The sequence below is a fragment of the Hemicordylus capensis genome, chromosome 5 (genome assembly GCF_027244095.1).
Source record: "Hemicordylus capensis ecotype Gifberg chromosome 5, rHemCap1.1.pri, whole genome shotgun sequence".
In the NCBI taxonomy this organism is placed as follows: domain Eukaryota; kingdom Metazoa; phylum Chordata; class Lepidosauria; order Squamata; family Cordylidae; genus Hemicordylus; species Hemicordylus capensis.
In genome coordinates this window covers 44,220,338-44,239,932 of record NC_069661.1, presented here as the reverse complement: position 1 = coordinate 44,239,932, position 19,595 = coordinate 44,220,338, and the positions used below count along the sequence as shown (strand labels likewise).

Below are 19,595 nucleotides of genomic sequence, written 5' to 3'. Positions count from 1 at the left end.
CTAGCCAGTTGGTCAGAGCCTCATGTTCTTTCTCCTTCTGCTCCTTCCCTACAAACTTCCTCCCTTATAAAGGCATAGAAAACAGTCCTTGACCAACTTTGGTTGCTCCTTTAGGAATCTCTTTTTTTAATGGGCTCTGAAAATCCTAATAAATTATATTTTATTACTTTTAAAATTTTATTTATTTGTTCATTTTTATCTGGTCTTCAAACACTAAGAGACTCTGCCCCTGCAAATTTGCCATCTGAATTTTTTTTTAAAGAATCTATTTGATTTTAAACAAAATTGGTGTTCTGTGCTTAAAACCTATTCACATGAATGACATTAAAAAAGACAATTAGTTATCCTGTGAAGAGAATAATTACAGATTTTAAAATATATTCTGCACAGCGGATCCACCAGGGCTACTGCACAGCTTGAAAGGCAGCCTCAACTATGTAGTGCAACGGGGCAGCTGCAGAACAACGTCAAGTCACCTCTGGGCAGTTGTGACGCGCTGCTTCCATAGGAAACAATGGAAGTTGTGCTGTGTGACTGCCCAAAAGTGTTACTAAGTTGTTTTGCAGCTGCCCCATTGTGCTACACAAGCTAATGCCAACTTCCTGCTGTGCAAAATGTCAGCCATTATCTGCAGAACTGGAAAGTACTAGACCCAGTTGTGCCAGTCTGCATTTCTGGCAGTTGTCGTGTTATGAATATCTGGACATGAAGATATTTCTTCCAAAACTGCAACATGTGACGAGGAAGCCAAATAAAAAAAGTGCAAATCTAATGTAAAATTTCGCATCTGTGAATACAATTGTCTGTTCTTCTTTCTACTTTCTTCCTCCTCCTCCTCCTTTTCTTCTCCTTCTTGTTATTATTAATTATTATTATCTTGTTATTATTAATTATTGTTATGATGACGACTACTACTACATACAACTGCATCCACCAAAAGCACATACACTACCTAAAACAAGGGAAAACAAGCCCCCAAAGAACAACTAAAAATGAAATGTGTACAGTTTTATGCCTTTCAGTTCTAATCTAAATTGCAGCATTTGTGTGAATTTATAAAAAAAAAACACATTTGTTTCTTTTCTTAACAGAATGAAAACGCAGACGGTTCAAGTCAGAATACAGAAAGCTTGCTGTGCACACCAATAAAAAATGGAAAGAAGAATAAAGTTATAGGTATGATGTTTGTGGGGCATTTTTTGTATTTCATTTTGTGCATTGTGCATGTTTTGTATGAATGCTGGTTCAGTTGAAGGTAAAATATACAGGTAAAGGTAAAGTGTGCCATCAAGTTGGTGTCGACTCCTGGCAACCACAGACACTGTATTCTCTGGTAGAATACAGGAGGGGTTCACCATTGCCATCTCCTGCACAGTATAAAATAATGCCTTTCAGCATCTTCCTATATCGCTGCTGCCCGATATAGGTGTTTCCCATAGTCTGGGAAACATATCAGCCAGGATTTGAACTGGCAACCTCTGGCTTGATAGTCAAGTCATTTCCCCACTGTGCCCTTACAGCAGGACCTCAATACTCACAGGAGTTACGTTCCAAGCTACAACTGCAGATACGGAAATATCAAATATTGAGTCATTGGACCAAAGGGGAATTGGGGGTTAGGTTCCCAGTAGCTGGAAAACTTTGCTAAAACATCAAATTTCAAGGGGGTGGGATGTGGAGGGAAGCTGTCTGCCCTCTTAGCTGTTCCCCCGTGTTGTGCTGTGCCCCCATATGCTGCCAAATCAATAAAAAAATTCTGGGTTTTTTCCTCCCCCCCCCCGTTTTTTTAAAAAGGAGACATTATGAGGCTATGAAACACAAAATGGCAGTCAGAAATGACAACTGTGGTAATTTCCAGTCACCTTCAACCCGCAGATGTAGAGTCTGCGGATATTGAGGTCCTCTTGTATGCACAATATGTTAAGCTTGTGTTAACTTTGTAAGATTTATGTTAGTCTTCTTTACCTCTAAACTGATTATATACAGTTAATTGTATAAATACTTAATAATATGTAGACATATCTGAAATGCATGTTCTTGAAAATGAGTTATATTGATCTAAGTGGATCTTGCTTCCTAATAAGTGTGCTTTGGACCATGGTGCTTGTGATAAGAGTTTCCTTGCATTGTGCAAAGCAAATAAAATAAAAACAAACCTATATCACTTACCTTTATTATAACCTGGCCGGATAGGTGGTTTCCTTAGCATGTGTCAGAAGCAATTTCTTGAACATCATTTTCATGTTTTCCTTCAATAATAGATTTCATTTTGTGTAAGTCCCCCACCCCCCAATGGTAGTGGCCATTTTGGAGGCCACCACGCATGCACCTTGGCCATTGCTTGGCCTGGTTCATGATTCAAGTGGACAGGGCACATGCGCAATGGCCTCCAAAATGGCCACCACCATGGGAGAAAGGGCCGTTCCAGCCCTTGGAAGAGTGTGGGGGAAGGGGAAATGGCAGAGATCCTGCCGCGGCAGCACCCCTGGGACCTGATGGTGATTGTTTTTTTAAAAAACAAACAAACTCTAGAACCCCCAAACCAGCTCCGAGCCAGCCAGGGGGAGTTTGGTTCAAAGTTGAGCTGAACTGGTCCCGGTCCAGCTCACTGGTGAACCAGCTCTACCTGGAGCCGATTCTCACATCACAAATGTCCAGGATAAAGAGAGAGTGCAGCTTGCTTCTTGGTACATGCTGCCTTATACTGAGATCAACCTTTTCTTTTTTAATCTTTATTTTCCCCCACTGCTAAGCAAAAATTTGGCTATTACATTTTCAAAAGGCACTTTCACCAACTATTTCTGTTAAGGAGAAGCTGAGTCCTAATCCTCAAAGTATCCACAATGAACTTCACGTGGAACCATGACTTAGTAAGGGTTCCTTAGATACTCACAAGCGTTGAGATCACACACTCCCTTCTTCACTTCACACACAAGGGTGAAAAGTTTTAAACTTCCAGTTCTGGTTTAGAACAAACTGGAATTAATTCCCAGTCTCATATCCTGGCTTGTTCATAATCTCTGGTTAGAACAAATCAAGATTTCTGAGTTTGGATGTTACAGCAAATCCTAGTTTGTTCTAATCCATAACTGGAAGTTTAAAATTACTTCCTCCAAACTGCAAAGGGAAGCCAGTGAACACTGTGAGGAACCATGGTTAAACCATAGCTCTGCATGATGTCTGAACCATTTCTCCTTAGTATTGTTTCCCTTGGATGCTTAAAATTGTGACTGGACCTTCTAGCAGTGTGTTTGTGATTGTTGGAGATCCAGCTCCAGATGGCATCACATTTTGCACCAGTAATCCTAATGACCATTAGGGGCATTGGGTGTAGAGATAGTCGTTTAGAGTCTCCTTCTCTTTCCTGTTTATCTCTGCCTCTATGACCCCTCAATTGATAAGAGTGTACTCAGGAACTTCCTAGGAGTGACCTACTTCTACTTCTACTTCTACTTCTAGCTCTCTCTTTCTGAGCACCATGCTTATATAGGTCTCTCTCTGACCACCATGTAGCCAGCAGATTAGTTTAACCTTACATGAATCCCCATGCTTATCATTTACAAGCTGTTGCCCCTGAGACCCTGTTAACTTCTGCTATAATGGGAGTGAGTTAGCTCCTGAAATACTCTTCTGTATAAGTAATTACCCCCAACAATGATTACTACAGTTGCCCACTGATAATCTGGGTAATTGCAATCACATTTTCCTCTTGTCACTTTCCAAAATACCCTACAAGGAGATGGATAAAGTTCGGTGGTGATAGGTGATAAAAAAGCATTGCCTTATGATTGATGCTAGCAGTTCAGGTTGAACTCTGAATGGTGAAGGTGAATTTGCATATTGAAGCATTATTCCTCATCTTTAATTATTGCCTCATACCAGGGATCCACAAGTTTAGAATTAGCTCACTAGCCAGACATTATTTGTAGTCACCACCAATCCCCCGCTCTTCCCTTGGGTCTTTTTTCTGGCACACAGACAGAGAGCTTAAGAGAGAAGCATGCCTTCTGTCATTTGCACTGGGATATAGAGATGTAAGAAACAGTGGGAGCCTTCTCCTAATGCTCGGAAAGGATTCCTGCTGTTTCTTACCTAGTCAAAAATGGCAGTGGAAATGGGACCTCTGGGGAAGAGATCTGAGTGATGCTAGGCATCCTGCTTGCCAGAGGGCTGGGGGCACTCACCACCTCGCTTGCTGGCAGGTGGATTTGTAGGTGCCTGTCTCATACAGTCTCCCACCTAGACTGCCCTATGGGTTACATCTGGAATTTAGGGGAAATCATACTCAGAGACCTATTGGGATGTAGTAGGTAGATCTGAGGGCACTTGAAAGAGCATTATTTTCTATCCAGTTTATTTACAAAACAATCTGGTCTATTTTCAAATACAGAAGAGAAAGCTCTGTGTACCAGTAACCTAGCATTCATAACTGTTCTCTTGGCATGCTTACAAAAATCTAATTAGCTGCAAAGGACAACTTGTCTTTAGGGATTACACCAAACTAAAGAACTATTAATAATAAAAGTCAAGAGGAAAACTGAAATGAAGATTTGGAGTGGCACAGAAAAGAATGAGTATAGTTTAATTTTTGGATTTAGCTAGTACACATATTCAAAATTAGTAAATAATACATGGCAATTCATGTATATTGTAGACTGAACTTCTGTATGCAGACACCCAGCCTTCATAGTGGAACCCTGCCTGAGTTCATGTTTGTGTCCCTTGATCTGTGCTATACTGAACTCTTCTAAATTAATCTCAGTTTAATGAATAACATATGGTAAAACACCTGTTTTCCATGTTTGAGCCTAAGGTTCTATCCAAAGCTTCTCTAGTAAGGGTTTACAGGTTCCAGAGCCTGAGATCCATCTCCACTAACTTTCGAGAATCTTACAGAGGGAGATCTAGGCTCCTCACCATGGTGATCCATCCCATCACTTGGTCCTCATTATTTCATCCATAAAGAAAGACAATAGAACTGTAGTGTATATATTAATATTTGTATTAATTCAGATTGTACTATTTCTAAGTGTGTGCTAAAAGCCAAAACATTTAAGGGTCTTCATGATGCTTTAAGTCTGATTAAAACATTCATTCTGTTCCATTTGTAAACTCTAATCTAGGCTTGGCTTGCTGCTAATTAAATTTTAAAAAATATATATAAATGCAAAACCAAGCAGCTAAGTAGCTGAAATCAAAGTTCTTGCAAGCAGACTCCAGATGTGAACTAAGTTCATAGGAACATTGATATCCAAGTTCTGTATACTGTTTGTGACACACTGCGATCTGGATTATTCAAGTAGAGACATACCAATATTACTTCAAATGGACCCATGATGTCTCAGTTTCACTGAGATAGCTGAGTGTATGAGTGCTATGTGTGGACACCGAGACCCTCCCCCTTATACCTTCCCTACTTTTCAAAGCCAAAATTAGATCCAGCTGTTATTCACTGGATTAAGAAAGAAAACAGTGCTTTATGAGATGCCCTGAGATCTAGAGCTAGACAGATCCTTCACAGGGCTCAGTGCATCTCATAAATAAACCACCATTTTGGAAACCAGGAGAGCAGGTCCTGTAGTCCCCTTCATCATAAGAGCAAACACAGAAGGGAAGCTGAGAGAAGTGATCAGTCTGCCTCTTCCTGGTTGGGCAGAGCTCACTGAAGAAGCGATTCCTCATAAATCTACTATATCCCATGGTTTAGTACATAATTCAGCTTTCAGAGTAATATTAATTGGTGAGATGAAGTCAGGGGTAAGCCCTGTTCAGTCTCTTTCTCCTACATGCTCCTATGTGGTCTCTGAGGCAACCTCTGACAGGGAGGAAAGGGAGTTGTTTGAGGAAGAAAAGCACCACAAAGCCAAGCCAGAACAGGCTGCTTGCTGCTATTTTCTGCCTTGTTAGCCAAGACTGAGAACCATTGAGCTTGAGCCTCCCAAATATTCTGAAACTGGGGAGAGGGAGTAGCTTGCTCATAGGGGCACAGGCTATATTTCCTCACTTGTCTGAGTCTCTATGATCAGCATCCTAACCAAAGCTGCATGCATGCAGCCAAAAAATATACAAGCATAGTTATAACGTCCTCATTTATGAAGCACGGGAGTTCCGACATGGGGGTTGTTCAACCCTGTTTATCATTCCCAAGAGACATGAAAATGTGAGAACAATACTGGACGGAATGTGCTTAAATACATTTGTCAAGAGAAGAAAATACTACATGGAAACTCTGTGATCCATTGTGGTAACTATCAGAAGAGGGACCTTCTAAAAGTCCATTGACCCACTGGAAGCTTACTTTCAAATTCCAGTTTGACCAAGCCATCATTGATTTCTTTACTTTATCTAAGTGGCACAGTGGGAAAATGCTTGACTAACTTCATTTATGCCTATGGCTACTGTTTCTTTGAAGGCATTAACATTTCCAATGATTTTCATTATAACTTCAGCATGAAAGGTGTTGGAATGGGGAACCTTGTCAAGTCAGTAAATATATCTTGAGAGTAAGGCTGTCCTGATGCAACATTTATTCCAAAGGTGAATTATTTATCCCATAGGGAACAAGAAATACTTCTTCCAACATTTGGTCCCAATCCTCCTCTCCCCAAAGAGAGAATTTGGCAGAAGCCAGATGTTAGAAGGGCCCTCATGTTTTGTTTTGAAATGACTAAAGCTTTCTGTCAGACTGGCTCCTTGCTTGTATAATTTAGGCAACCTTCTCTGGGGTGGAAAGTTTCCTGTACCACACTGCCCAGGTAGATCAGAGACTGTATGATTAAAATAACCTTCATAGGGGATCATGGCTCATTCTGTTAGGAGTACAGCAACATCAGTGGCATTAGATGCCAGATCATCAGTACAAGAGAGACAACTCTGAATTTAAGAAGGCCCCCTTGAAAATAAATACAGATTATACTTGTATTTACCAAAAAGGAGCAGGACTCTGAATTTAAGATGACAACTCGCCCTCCACCCCAGCCCTGATTCCTAACATCAAAGAACTTAGGGAAAGACCTAGTCTTAGATTCAGACAGATACTGTAAACAACTCTATGCACACAATTGCGGCACAAATTGACAAATTTGACAAATGCTTCTCTGCTGAGTGCTGTTTTGGTAGGATAATTTTTACAGAAAGTCCTTTAGGATAACAGTTTGAAGGATAAATAAATTAGTTTCCCACCATAAGTGGAGGACTGCTTGTGTACATGTCATAAGTTAAACTGCTATACTGTTAGATTAGGGAGAAAAGGGAAGAATTTTAAACTTACTGTAAAGTCCTTTTCTTCCTTGTAGCAGTAGGGCAATCTGGTCCAACCTAGGCCTATTTTGTATACAGTGCTAAGTAGGAACTTCTGGGGATGCCCCTCTTTCCTGAATATTATTTTTTCTGACACGCTTAAGGAACTAGGTATGATTCAGCTCTATTTTCAGTTATGTTTATGTTGGCTCCCTCTTGAAATCTGTTTTGTTTCAAGGTAGATAAGATATTTAAGCGGGGGGTGGGTAGGTTACACGCTGTTCTGGCATGGTCTGGGTTGCTTGGTAATCCCTCCTCCCAGATGACAAAAGAGTTTCAGTTCTGTCTGCTGTCAGAAGGAGGTGCAACCCTAGACATTAGATGTCCTATTGCTGCTAGGAAGAACTGAATATATGGTAAGTTTAAAATTATCTTGTCAATTTGTTAATAATCTAGGAGTGTGTCAACTTGTAAATAAGATGGAAGAAAATTCAGGCAAAGTAAAGGCTTTCAACAGAAATGACGAGCAGTTTCTGGAAGCTTTTGTCATCTTTTGCGGCTTGGGAATCCAGAACACACAGATGTACGAAGTTGTGGAAAGAGCCATGGCAAAGCAGATGGTGACATTAGAGGTGAGGCAAAATCAAGGCAGCCTTTATGTAACTCACAGCTGCTTCTTTACTGGAACTCTCTTGCTGAGTCTAAAGCCAGCCAAACTTGGCTCAGTGATCAGCTTGGGATCTGCTTGCTTCTGCATTTCCACGTGTTTGCTGCATGGCATCGGGTGTATTATTGCATATTAATTGATCTCTGGGGATTCAACAATGGACAGTCATGCTACTTTCCTTAAACACGCCGTGCAGTGGCAAGAGTGACTGATGTAGGTGGTTAGCCCTTTTTCACAGAAAAAGGACGTGGCTGTAGGCATCAGGATGTCATCTTTTTCTTGTCTGAGGTTTTCTGTGATGATTTTGGCTCAGCCCTTCAAACAAACCAGTACCTGGAGCAACAGCAAGATTACTGTAGGCTTCCTCTAACTTCCTCAAACCATATCAGGCATGAACGTCATCTGGTCCTAGCTTTTTGAATTGGTTACTGTTAGTGTTAATGACCGTGGTATGAAAGGAGACTCCAGCAGAAGATCCAGGTTTACAGTTATCATCTTCCAAAGTAACCTAGGAAATCAGATGTTGTAGACTTTGGATCCACTTGCATCCACTGAGCAAACAGAATGTCGCAGTATTTCTAAAATGCAGATTCTGCCGTCAGTTTGGTTTTCATGCAAATATGTATTTGGGTTGCATTTGCTTTTCATTTTCATACATATGTTTGTGGTAGTTCTCTCATTAATTAAAGTGTTTTGTTAAACGTTAGTGTGAGCAGCATGTTGCATATTATTGACTCAGGTACCTTAACCTCTTAAGGAAAAAATCCATGAGAGCAAAGTGATATAGACTGAGTTTATAATTCTAGTTACATGTGAGTTAAACATGACTCTAACCCAAACAGTAAGGCAATTCTCTCTTTTGCTCACTCCCCTGAATAATAAGTTTCAGTTTGTTCATTAAATGAAAAATATTTTCTCCTGGATGGACAAAACCTCTGCCAAGATTTTTCCAAGACAGAATTTCTTTTATGCCTGTGTTACAAAACATTGGAAAAAGCAGATTTATTATGACAACCTTGTCAAAGTTATAATCATAGCAATGTTGTAAGCTATTTGTCTTTCATATAGGGGCATGGAACCTTTTCAAATCTTCTGTGTGCATTTCTGCCCACCCACCCCCGATTAAATAAATAAATAAATAAATAAATAAATAAATAAATAAATAAATAAATAAATAAATAAATAAATAAAAGAGTTCTTTGCTCATTTAAGGTAACTATGTGATCCCCCCCCCCCCCGCCATTGCTTGCTGTCCTCAAGAGTCCTCCATGCTGGGAAGGGGAAGTGTGGGGACTGGCAAAAACTTCTCCTGCATGTCTCCATCCTGCACTGATGTGCCAAGAAACCAAGCACAAACCTATCCATGCTAAAGTTAATAGGGCAATGTGGACATTTTGGCTGATTTTATGCCAGAAATCTAGGATGATTTAATTTGATAGCTGCATTATTTTTGGAGATGGGATAGAAGAATAATTCAACTTGCAAATTTGTACTAATAATGCAGTATCCAAAGCATTAAGATGAATGTCACATTAAGCCAGTGTGCTTTATTGCAAGGCCCGGGAGCCAGTGGCAGCTCTCATCAGTGCCCTGGTCCCTGACTAGTTGTTTATTAGGTCTGTGTGAAGCTTTGGCCAGAGTCATAACTCTTCTGGCACTGCATACAGGCAACCATCTCTACTGTACAGAGCTACACTTTGCCCAGTGCCAGTAGGGCTCCTGAAAAGGAAGCTGAGCCCTCTTGGAAGGCACTGTCGCCTTTCCCAGGGCTTTCTCCGCAGAAGGCACCAGGAGAGGGTACACTTGCTAGTGCTCCATGCACACCTTCCAAGATGGTGCTGGGGCTCAGCAAGGTTTTGTTTCGCTTAAAGGGAAGGCCTAGCACTGTGCACTCTTCAGTGTGATGAGAAATAGCTCTTTAATTAAAAGTTTATTTTTAAACCAAAGTGGCCCCTGCTCAAAATAAAATAGTGAAGATCGCTGCACTAAGTAGTTAGTCCAGTGCAGTTTGGCTCCCTGAAAACTAGATTTAGCTATTGCTTGAAGAACCAGGAGAACCTTGTGGATCCCAGTGAAGGGAGTACTTTAATGAGTCAGAGAAATGACTGCTGTTCTCCTGAATCCAAAAAGTATTTTTCATCAAGAATTTTTATTTGTATAATGGTCTTACTTGCTTTCTCCATAGGTCCTTTCCTATCATGCTTCAGCTGCTGAAGAAGAAACAAGGGAACTTCAGGTAACAGCGGTAATACACTTTTTTCCTTCTATTTTTGTTATGATGTTCTGTGAGGAGTCAAGTCTGGTTGTCCTTCAGGATTCATGGCCACTTAGATTCAAACAGTAGTTGTGTCATCCGTTTGACATAATTTGTTTCTGCCACCTTGGTCTGCAGAGTGAAAAGCACAGATATTTTAAAAGCAATGTTTGTTGATTAGTTTGCACACTTCACAGATATTTCTGTGAAGAACTGGGCCAATTTGAGGTGATGAGAGAGGAGGTTCTAAATTGTCTTGAAAAACTAAAAAATTAACAAATCACCAGGGCCAGATGCCATCCACCCAAGAATTCTGAAGGAACTCAGATGTGAAATTGCTGATCTCCTAGCAAAAAATATGTAACTTGTACCTAGAATCAGGCTTTGTACCAAAGGATTGGAAAGTAACTAATATAACACTGATTTTCAAAAAGGGAACCAGGGGGGATCCAGGAAACTACAAGCTGGTTAGCTTAACTTCTGTGCTGGGTAAATTGATGGAAAGCACACTTAAGGACAAAATTGTTAAACATATAGAACAGGCCTTGTTGAAGGAGAACCAGCATGGCTTCTGCAAGGGCAAGTCTTGCTTCACTATCTTTTTTGAATTATTTGAGAGTGTCATTCAACAAGCATGTGGATGAAGGTGATCTGGTAGACATAATATACTTGGCCTTCCAAAAACCTTTTGACAAAGTTCCCCACCAAGGCTCTTGAGCAGGGGTGTAGCAAGGTTGGAGTAGGCCCAGAGACAAGATTTTAAAATGGCCCCCCCTCACTGAAGCTCAGCTCCTGGAGTAAAGAAATTTGTAAATTGTGGACGATTCAAGTCACTTAATGGTACTAGAGAAAGATATGCTGCTGGTAGCTCCAGGTCGTAACACTCACATCAATTTCAGAGGATGAATACAACTGAAGGAAGCCCGGGCGGGTGAGCGGCTGGAGGAGTCAGTCATGTGACTTGCCTCTGGGGGGGCGCAAGGCACTGTGCCCCCAGACAACTGTCTCCCCTTGCCCTATTATAGTTACGCCCCTGCTCTTGAGTAAACATAGCAGTCATGGGATAAGGAGACATTCTCTTGTGTGGATTGGTAACTGGTTGAAGGACAGAAAACAGGATAGGAATAAATAGACAGTTTTCACAATGGTGGGAAGTAAGAAGCAGAGTCCCTCAGGGATCTGTACTGAGACCAGAGCTCTTTAACTTGTTCACAAATGATCTAGAAGTTGGGATGAGCAGTGAAGTGGCCAGATTTGCAGATGACACTAAACTATTTAGGGTAGTGAAATCCACAACAGATTGTGAGGAGTTCCAAAAGGATATCTCTAAACTGGGGGAGTGGGTGACAAAATGGCAAATGCGGTTCCGTGTAAGCAAGTGTAAAGTGATGCATATTGGGTCACCCCACCCCTCACATATACTCTGATGGGGTCTGAGCTGTCAGTGACTGACCAGGAGGGTTGTAGTGGACAGCTTGTTGAAAGTGTTGAAAAAGGCAAATTACATGCTAGGGATAATTAGGAAGCGGGTTGAGAATAAAAATGCTGATATTATAATGCCCTTATACAAACCTATGGTGTTGCCACATTTGGCCACATTTGGAGTACAGTGGTTCTGATCACTGTATCTTAAGAAAGACATTGTAGAACGGGAAAACGTGCAGAAGAGGGCAACCAAGATGATCAGGGGCCTGGAGCACCTTCCTTGTGAGGCAAGGCTACAGCATCGGGGGCTCTTTAGTTTGGTGAAGAGGCAACTATTGGGAGACATAAAAGAGGTGTATTAAATTTTGCATGGAGTAGAGACAGTGGACAGAGAGACATTTTTCTCCCTCTCTCACAACACTAGAACCAGGGGTCATCCCATGAAACTGAGAGTAGGGATGTGCACGGACCGGTTTGGAGGCCATTCTAAAGGCCCCCAGACCGGTCCAGACACGGGGTGGTTTTGGTTCGGGTGGGGGGTTCCAAAAGAGTACGGGGGGCCTTACTTACCCCCTCAAGAATGGCACCGTATTTCATTGAGTAAGTGGGCGGCATACTTCCCTGCCCCCTGCTTCATTCCCCCTCCTCTCGGCGCGGCTAATCCTCCTCCTTTTGAATACTCAATCGGGCGGCAGGGTATCTCCCAGTCCCTGCCGCCCGGCTCTTCAATTCCCCCAGCTCGGCTGGCGGCCGCCCCCCGCAGCCCCAAGACCCCTGCCGCCCCTTCCCTTCCCATACTCAAGCGGTCGGCAGGAGAACTCCCTGCTGTCCGCTTGCTTCGCCGGCTGGGCTGCAAATGGCTTCTAGGAAGCCTTTTGCGCAGGCGCGCAAAAGGCTTCCTAGAAGCCATTTGCAGCCCAGCCGGCGAAGGGGACGGGGTCGGCAGGGGAGTTCTCCTGCCGACCGCTTGAGTATGGGAAGGGAAGGGGCGGCAGGGGTCTTGGGGCTGCGGGGGGCGGCCGCCAGCCGAGCCGGGGGAATTGAAGAGCCGGGCTGCAGGGACTGGGAGATACCCTGCTGCCCGATTGAGTATTCAAAAGGAGGAGGATTAGCCGCGCCGAGAGGAGGGGGAATGAAGCGGGCGGCAGGGAAGTATGCCGCCCGATTACTCAATGAAATACGGAGCCATTCTTGAGGGGGTAAGTAAAGCCCCCCCCGTACTCTTTTGGAACTCCCCACCCCAGTGCCGGACCGCAGCTCCGCGGTTCAGTGCACACCCCTAACTGAGAGCCAGGAAATTTAGGACCAACAAAGGAAGTACTTTTTCACACAGCACATCATTAATCTATGGAATTCTCTGCCATGGGATGTGGTGATGGCCACTAGCTTGGATGGCTTTAAAAGGATGGTTTAGACAAATTCATGGAGGACAGGTCTACAGTGGCTACTAGTCTGGTGACTATAGGCTACCTCCAGCCTCAGAGGCAAGATGCCTCTCAATACAAGTTGCAGGGGAGCAACAGCAAGAGAGAGGGCATGCCCTCACCTTTTGCCTGTGGGCCTCTCAGAGGCATCTGGTGGGCCACTGTGTGTACCAAGATGCTGGACTAGATAGGCCTGGGGCCTGATCCAGCAGAGCAATTCTTATGTTGTTATGTCTTGGAGGCAGAAGCTCAGAACATAGGAAGCTGCCATATAATGAGTCAGACCATTGGTCCATCTAGCTTAGTACTGTCTACACAGACTGTCTTTTTTTTTTTTTTGCATTAAATTTTTATTGATTTTAACAATATCTTAAACATCTCATTACATTCAATTAAACAAAAATTGACTTCCAGCTCACCAATCCGCGCAGATCGCTAACTATACAATTAACCCTTGCTATAATAATTCAAAACATATAACCTATATCTTACCAAACTCGATTTTAGTCTACTCAACCTGCTAATATTACTAAATTTCAAACCCTGTTGAAAAATCAATATTAGGAAAATAGTTCTTTAGGTACAGTAAGAATGATTTCCAATCTTCTTTAAAACCTTCCAAATTTTGATCTCTTATCAGTACTGTAAGTTTTGCCATCTCCGCATATTCCAAAATTTTTATCAGCCAATCTTCTTTTGTGGGCAGTTCATTGTCCTGCCATTTCTGTGCATATACTATTCTGGCCGCCGTGGTTGCATACATGAAGAATGTTAAATTGCTTGTGGAAAACTCTCCTTGTGTTATTCCCAACAGGAAGGATTCTGGGCTCTTAGGAAATGTCATTTTAATTTTTTTTTTTAGCTCATTATATATCATGTCCCAAAAGGCCTTTGCCTTCCTACAAGACCACCACATATGAAAAAAAGTTCCTTCACAATGTCCACATTTCCAACATTTGTTTGAAACATTTTTATACATTATCGCCAATTTTTTAGGCATCAAATACCACCTGTACATCATCTTATAATAATTTTCTTTTAAAGTGTAACATGCAGTAAACTTTAAATCAGTTTTCCATAATTTTTCCCAAGCTGCCATATCTATATTATGACCCACATCTTGAGCCCATTTTATCATAGTCGTTTTAACCACTTCATCTCTTGTCTCTTCCAAAAGCAACAGCCTTAGACACTAGTTTTTCATCATTTTCACATAGCTCCTTCTCAAATCTCGACATTTGATCTTCAAATCCAAGTTTGACATCCTTCTTAAAAACTTCATTTAACTGATGGTACTGAAACCAATTACCAACCAGATTTTGTACTTCAATTAGATTTTTTAACTTACAGCCCTTTTCTTGAAAACACAACAAATCCCTATAGGTACCCCATTGCGATTGCATATTTATCTCTTTACGTACTAAAGCTTCAATCGGGGATAACCATAACGGAGTTTTAGGTTCCAGCCATTTTTTATATTTTACCCACACTCTCATTAGACTCCTTCTTACATAGTGATTCAAAAAATCTTTATGTATTTTACTTTTGTCATACCACAAATATGAATGCCATCCGAACCTTCTATCAAATCCTTCCAAATCAAGTATTCTAGGATTTCTTAATGTTATCCATTCTTTTAACCACGTCAAACAGACAGCATCAAAATACAACCTTAAGTCTGGCAGGGTAAGACCACCTCTTTCTTTAGCATCTGTTAAATTTTTAAAGTTAATTCTTGGTCTTTTACCCTGCCAAACAAATTTAGTTATGTCCTTTTGCCATTGCTTAAAACAAGTTAAAGTATTAATTATAGGAATAGTCTGAAAAAGAAACAGCATTTTAGGTAAAACATTCATTTTCACAACTGTCTACACAGACTGTCAGTGGCTTCTCCAAGATGGCAGGCAGAAATCTCTTTCAGTCCTATCTTGGAGATGCCAGGGAGAGAACTTCCCAGAGCAGCCCCATCCCCTAAGGGGAATATCTTAACGTGTGTATATGTAGTCTCCCATTCAAATGCAACCAGGGTGGACCCTGCATAGCAAAGGTGACAATTCATGCTTGCTACCACAAGACCAGCTCTCCTCCCCGAATGGTCGAACCTGTTTGCACTTCCCTACTCCACACTGGGGTCCCAGTGCCTGCAGATCAGGACCACAGCAGGGGGGAGGCAGCTTTCGCATTTCCCAAGCCCAGTAGGAGGACTCTCATCTGCACTATCCCCCCCACCCCGCCCAAACTTTCCACCTCGCTGCAAACCCCCTACAGTGCTGATTTGCAGGGCCTGATCCGCTCCTAAGCTTCAATTCTGCTTGGAATATGGCAAAATCATAGTTCATCCTCCCCTTTCCTCCTCTGCCTTTTCTAGAGGCTTCTGTGCTCTCCTGTACCAGTGACTGAGCCTCCAACCCAGCAGGACTGATGCTCAGGCCCTGTTCTCCCTCCTTCATCACCAGCTGGTGGCTTGGAAACTGGCCTTAGAAACTCATATATTGTAAATACGATAAAAAGACCAAAAATTACTTGTCTATTAGAGGACCTTATCTATACATGCCATTTACTTTCCTATTAGAGAGCGTTATTCAGACATGCCAGTCTATTAGATCATGGTTAACCTTTGTAGAATAAATGTTTTCCAGCAGAAATGTGATATTTCCAGAGGAGCATAGTAAATCAGAAGCAGGTCCAGAAACACAAGCCAGATCTGTTTATTCCCACTTTACTGGATGGTTCATAACAGAATAATTGCCTGGGCACAGGGCCTGCCTCAAATTCCATTAGAAATAATTCTGTTAATTTGATATTAACTTGGATTCAAGCTCTAGATGGTCACTACATAGCAGCAGCATGTGGGAGATGCAGCTGTATAAAATAAAATTACTGTCGGACCACTGAATGTCTTCAATGTTTGTGGAAATATTTTAAACAATTGCTGGTTTTGTGTGCACTTGTACATTTTAAGTGTGAAGATTTCTGGAGTTGCACATCTGCTTTGTTTATTTATGTATTTATCTCGGTAAATGCTACATATGTGGACACAGTTTGAACTGTGATCCATTGTGATCCATTTGAGAGAAATGCAGCCCCAGCTTTTGGGGTAAATAGCTTTGAAAATGTATATAGGTATTTAATGCCATACTGTTTTCATCAATACAGGCCATTTCATAATCTTAATTGGATATATATATATATTAAAAAACAAAAAACAAAAACACAGTACTGCAAAAATGCAGTATTGTGATACTTTCCTACATAACAATCCTTGCAAAATGGCTGCATGGGACAGAGGGGAATGGGTTGCTTGGGTGTTGCACATACTTTGCCTTGTGCCCTGGAGTAACAACCTAACCTAAAATAACAGCTCTCCAGTAAATTGCATTTGGGGAATGAACACCTGATAAAATGCTGCTTTTTTTTAACCTTTCAACAGGAGAGGTCTTCATTCCATGTTCCTTTACTGTTTGCTCTCTCTTTTTCCTTTCAAGGCTGCTGTTGTACCATCTGCGCAATCTCTCAAACTCACTGACTTCTACTTTAGTGACTTTGAACTGTCAGATATGGAAACCTCTCTGTGCACTATCCGAATGTTCACTGATCTTAACCTTGTGCAGAATTTCCAAATAAAACATGAGGTGAGAATCTTGTGGTATGTTGAGCATGGTGGTTTCTAGATAACTCTGAAAATGTGTGACATCTTTTCCATATATTCTTCCGAGAGAGAGAGAGAGAAAGAGAGAGAATATGCCCCCAAAGTGGAGTATAAATCCAAATAATACGTTTCAAAGCACCCATGAACTACAGGAAGATGAAGCATCACCAGTAAGATAGCTTTAGTCCACTTTCCAGTTGCCTGGTCTGCCCCCACTTTCGGCATCCATCCATTCTGGAGACTTCATTAGTGACATCGAGCCTTAATGGAGATGCAATCTTTGTTCTTAAGGTGTAATTGATCCTGCCAGAAGAGTAAATGGAGCTCACTGGAAAGTTTAGAGATTCCAGCTATTCTTATCTTTGTGTTGCAGACTTCTTTCTGTTGAGGTGATGAAGGTTTGACCAAGATCTGCTACCTTTCAGGAGATTGCACAAGTAAATGTGGAGAGTGGTCAGCATAGCCTAATATGAACAAAGCTATGCTTAAAAAAATGGCTTCATAAATCTGGCAAAAATCTAAATATTTTTGAACTAGGTGCTGCGTATTTAGCAGATTGCAGTAAATAATCTCTTGATTCCAAGGCTTGATGTGATCAACCTTAAAAAATCGCTTCTGTAGGGTGTGAAAACAGATTGCAAGTTATTAAATGAGTGCTACTTAAGTACAGCCCTTATGGCAATTTGAACCACATAAGGAGCTGTATTCTTTGTCTGTACACTGCCCAATTTCCCCTCTCCCATCAGCACCACTTAGATAACAATGTATGTGAAGAAAGACCTTGGCTGACATCCTAACTAAGAAAGCATCCACTTGCTGGGAAGAGACACCCACACTGCGAAGAGCTTCGAGAATTCTGCAGCACAGAGGATGAATAGGGGCAATGTTCCCCACTCTCTGTTTCATCCAGAAATGCCCTCTGCCACCTGAAAACATGTCCCTGAGGGCTGTGAAGCTTTCAGGGATATATTTTTGGGTAGTACAGGCATTTCCAGAGGACATAGAGAGAAGAGAAAATCACCCCTACACACACATGAAGCAACTAAGAAAGGTTTCCACAGTACAGTGCATCTGCTTGGCTCATGGATGCTTCCATATTTAGGATGTCATCCCTTGATTTCACTTTTATAACTCTCTGTTCAAACTGTATATAAGGATTGGCGCAGCTCAAAATGAGAAATTTATAGCTGACAGTAGAAATAGCATAACTAGAATATACAGTATCTGTTTTCAAGTCTGCAAAACTTATAAAGAAGCCAGATCCATGATGAAGTACTCATAAGTGGAATGTAATTTTTGTGTCTGTGAAAACATTGTAGAGTTTATTGTCCTTTTGATGGAATAATGATTTTGTTTAAAGGTCCTTTGCAGATGGATTTTAAGCGTGAGAAAAAATTATCGGAAGAATGTTGCTTATCACAATTGGAGACATGCCTTTAACACCGCCCAGTGCATGTTTGCTTCTTTAAAGTCAGGGAAAATTCAGGTATGCATGCTTATTTCCATTAGAATATCTTTTTTTTAAAAAAAAATCAGCCACTGTGACACTGGCACAGACTAGAAATGTGCACACCGGCTCAAGATCGAGTCGGTTTGCCATAGAACCAGTTCGGCTCAACCCCAGGCTGGCTTGGAGCTGGTCCAGGGTTCAAAAAGTCAGTCAGTCAGTCTCTCTCACTCTCTCTCTCTCTCTCTCTCTCTCTCTCACTCACACACACACACACACACACACACACACACACACACACACAACTGCCTGCGGACTTGGGTAACTTTGCCACCTCTGGGGGTGCTGCCGAGGCCGCAGTGGGTGTCTCTGAAGCTTCCCCCTCTCCCTGCTGGCTTTCCCCTGGTCTTTACGGGGCCAGTTCAGCCTGTTTTCTGGCCTTCGTGGCCCTCTTTCATCTCACGGTGGCCATTTTGAAGGCCGCCTCTCCTTTGTATGGGCTATTTGCATGCCCAGGATGACCTGCTACCTCCGGAGGCAACAAAGTTACCCGGGCCCAGCGGTGAGTTTTTTAAAAGAGAAAATTTCTTTTTTAAACTTTGGTTTGGGGGTGAACAAAACTGAACATGCCCAGACCGGTTCGAGTCCAGTCTGGACTCAAACCGAACCGGGCAAACCAGTTTTGAGCACACTCCTAGCACAGACCACAGCACCTTAAGTCATCTTAACAGTAAATTCACATATTCCATATGGCTTATGCCTAGGAATGTGATATGAGAGATGTAATGTGCCACTCAGAGCATCCCTGAATTCATCTACAAGTTTGCAGCAAAAATAAGCACAACTGACTTGAGAAAGTACTGTTATGACAGCAAAAATGATAACTAGGATACTGTAGCTGCAGGAACATGCCAGGTCTCATTGCTTCCTTCATGCAATGGCCAGTACACTCACAACTGATGCCAGTGTGTACAACTGCATCATGTGGAGCTGCTATTGGCTGTGTCAACCAATCCTTGGATATGGGTTGCCCCCTTTTTTTATGTCAGCTCTCGGTTTTGAATATGGGGGATCCAATACGCATAGGCACACCTAGCTAAATGAAACCTCTAGATTTAGAGATAGTGTGCCAATATGGAAATTGACCACACCCTGCTTGTAAGGTTCCCAGAAGTGTCTGACTGGCCCGCTGTTGAAGCAAGGGGTTGGGCTATGTGGGCCTTTGGACTGAGCAGTAGGGAAGTTCATGGCCAAAGGAGAGACAGCACCACCGTATGAGTAAGGCTCATGACAAGAAACTGGAGCCCCGTGGAAAAGGTAATACGCGAAAGGGCAACAACCCACATGCTGCCTACATGTTGTTCAACCTTTTCAGCCTTAAGAGGTAAAATACAAGCTTTCTTTTAAACTGAATGCTCTGTGTTTCATGAATCCAAATTATTTACCAGGTAGCAGAGGACTGGAAAGTAGAAAATGAACAGGTCTGCCTG

The 19,595-nt window shown here is 42.0% G+C and overlaps 1 protein-coding gene across 8 annotated transcripts in view; it reads left to right on the top strand.

Annotated features, from left to right (window-relative positions):
* PDE5A (phosphodiesterase 5A) overlaps positions 1–19,595 on the top strand; it is a 118,023-nt gene that overhangs the window by 77,490 nt on the left and 20,938 nt on the right. For 7 of the 8 annotated variants that reach the window (XM_053256800.1, XM_053256795.1, XM_053256793.1 and 4 more), the window contains 5 exons: positions 1,092–1,176; positions 7,696–7,871; positions 10,092–10,151; positions 16,495–16,641; positions 18,019–18,144. In XM_053256800.1, the coding sequence (XP_053112775.1) occupies positions 1,092–1,176; positions 7,696–7,871; positions 10,092–10,151; positions 16,495–16,641; positions 18,019–18,144 (594 nt within the window). The remainder of the gene's footprint in view (positions 1–1,091; positions 1,177–7,695; positions 7,872–10,091; positions 10,152–16,494; positions 16,642–18,018; positions 18,145–19,595) is intronic. The other variant, XM_053256794.1, reaches the window with a different exon arrangement.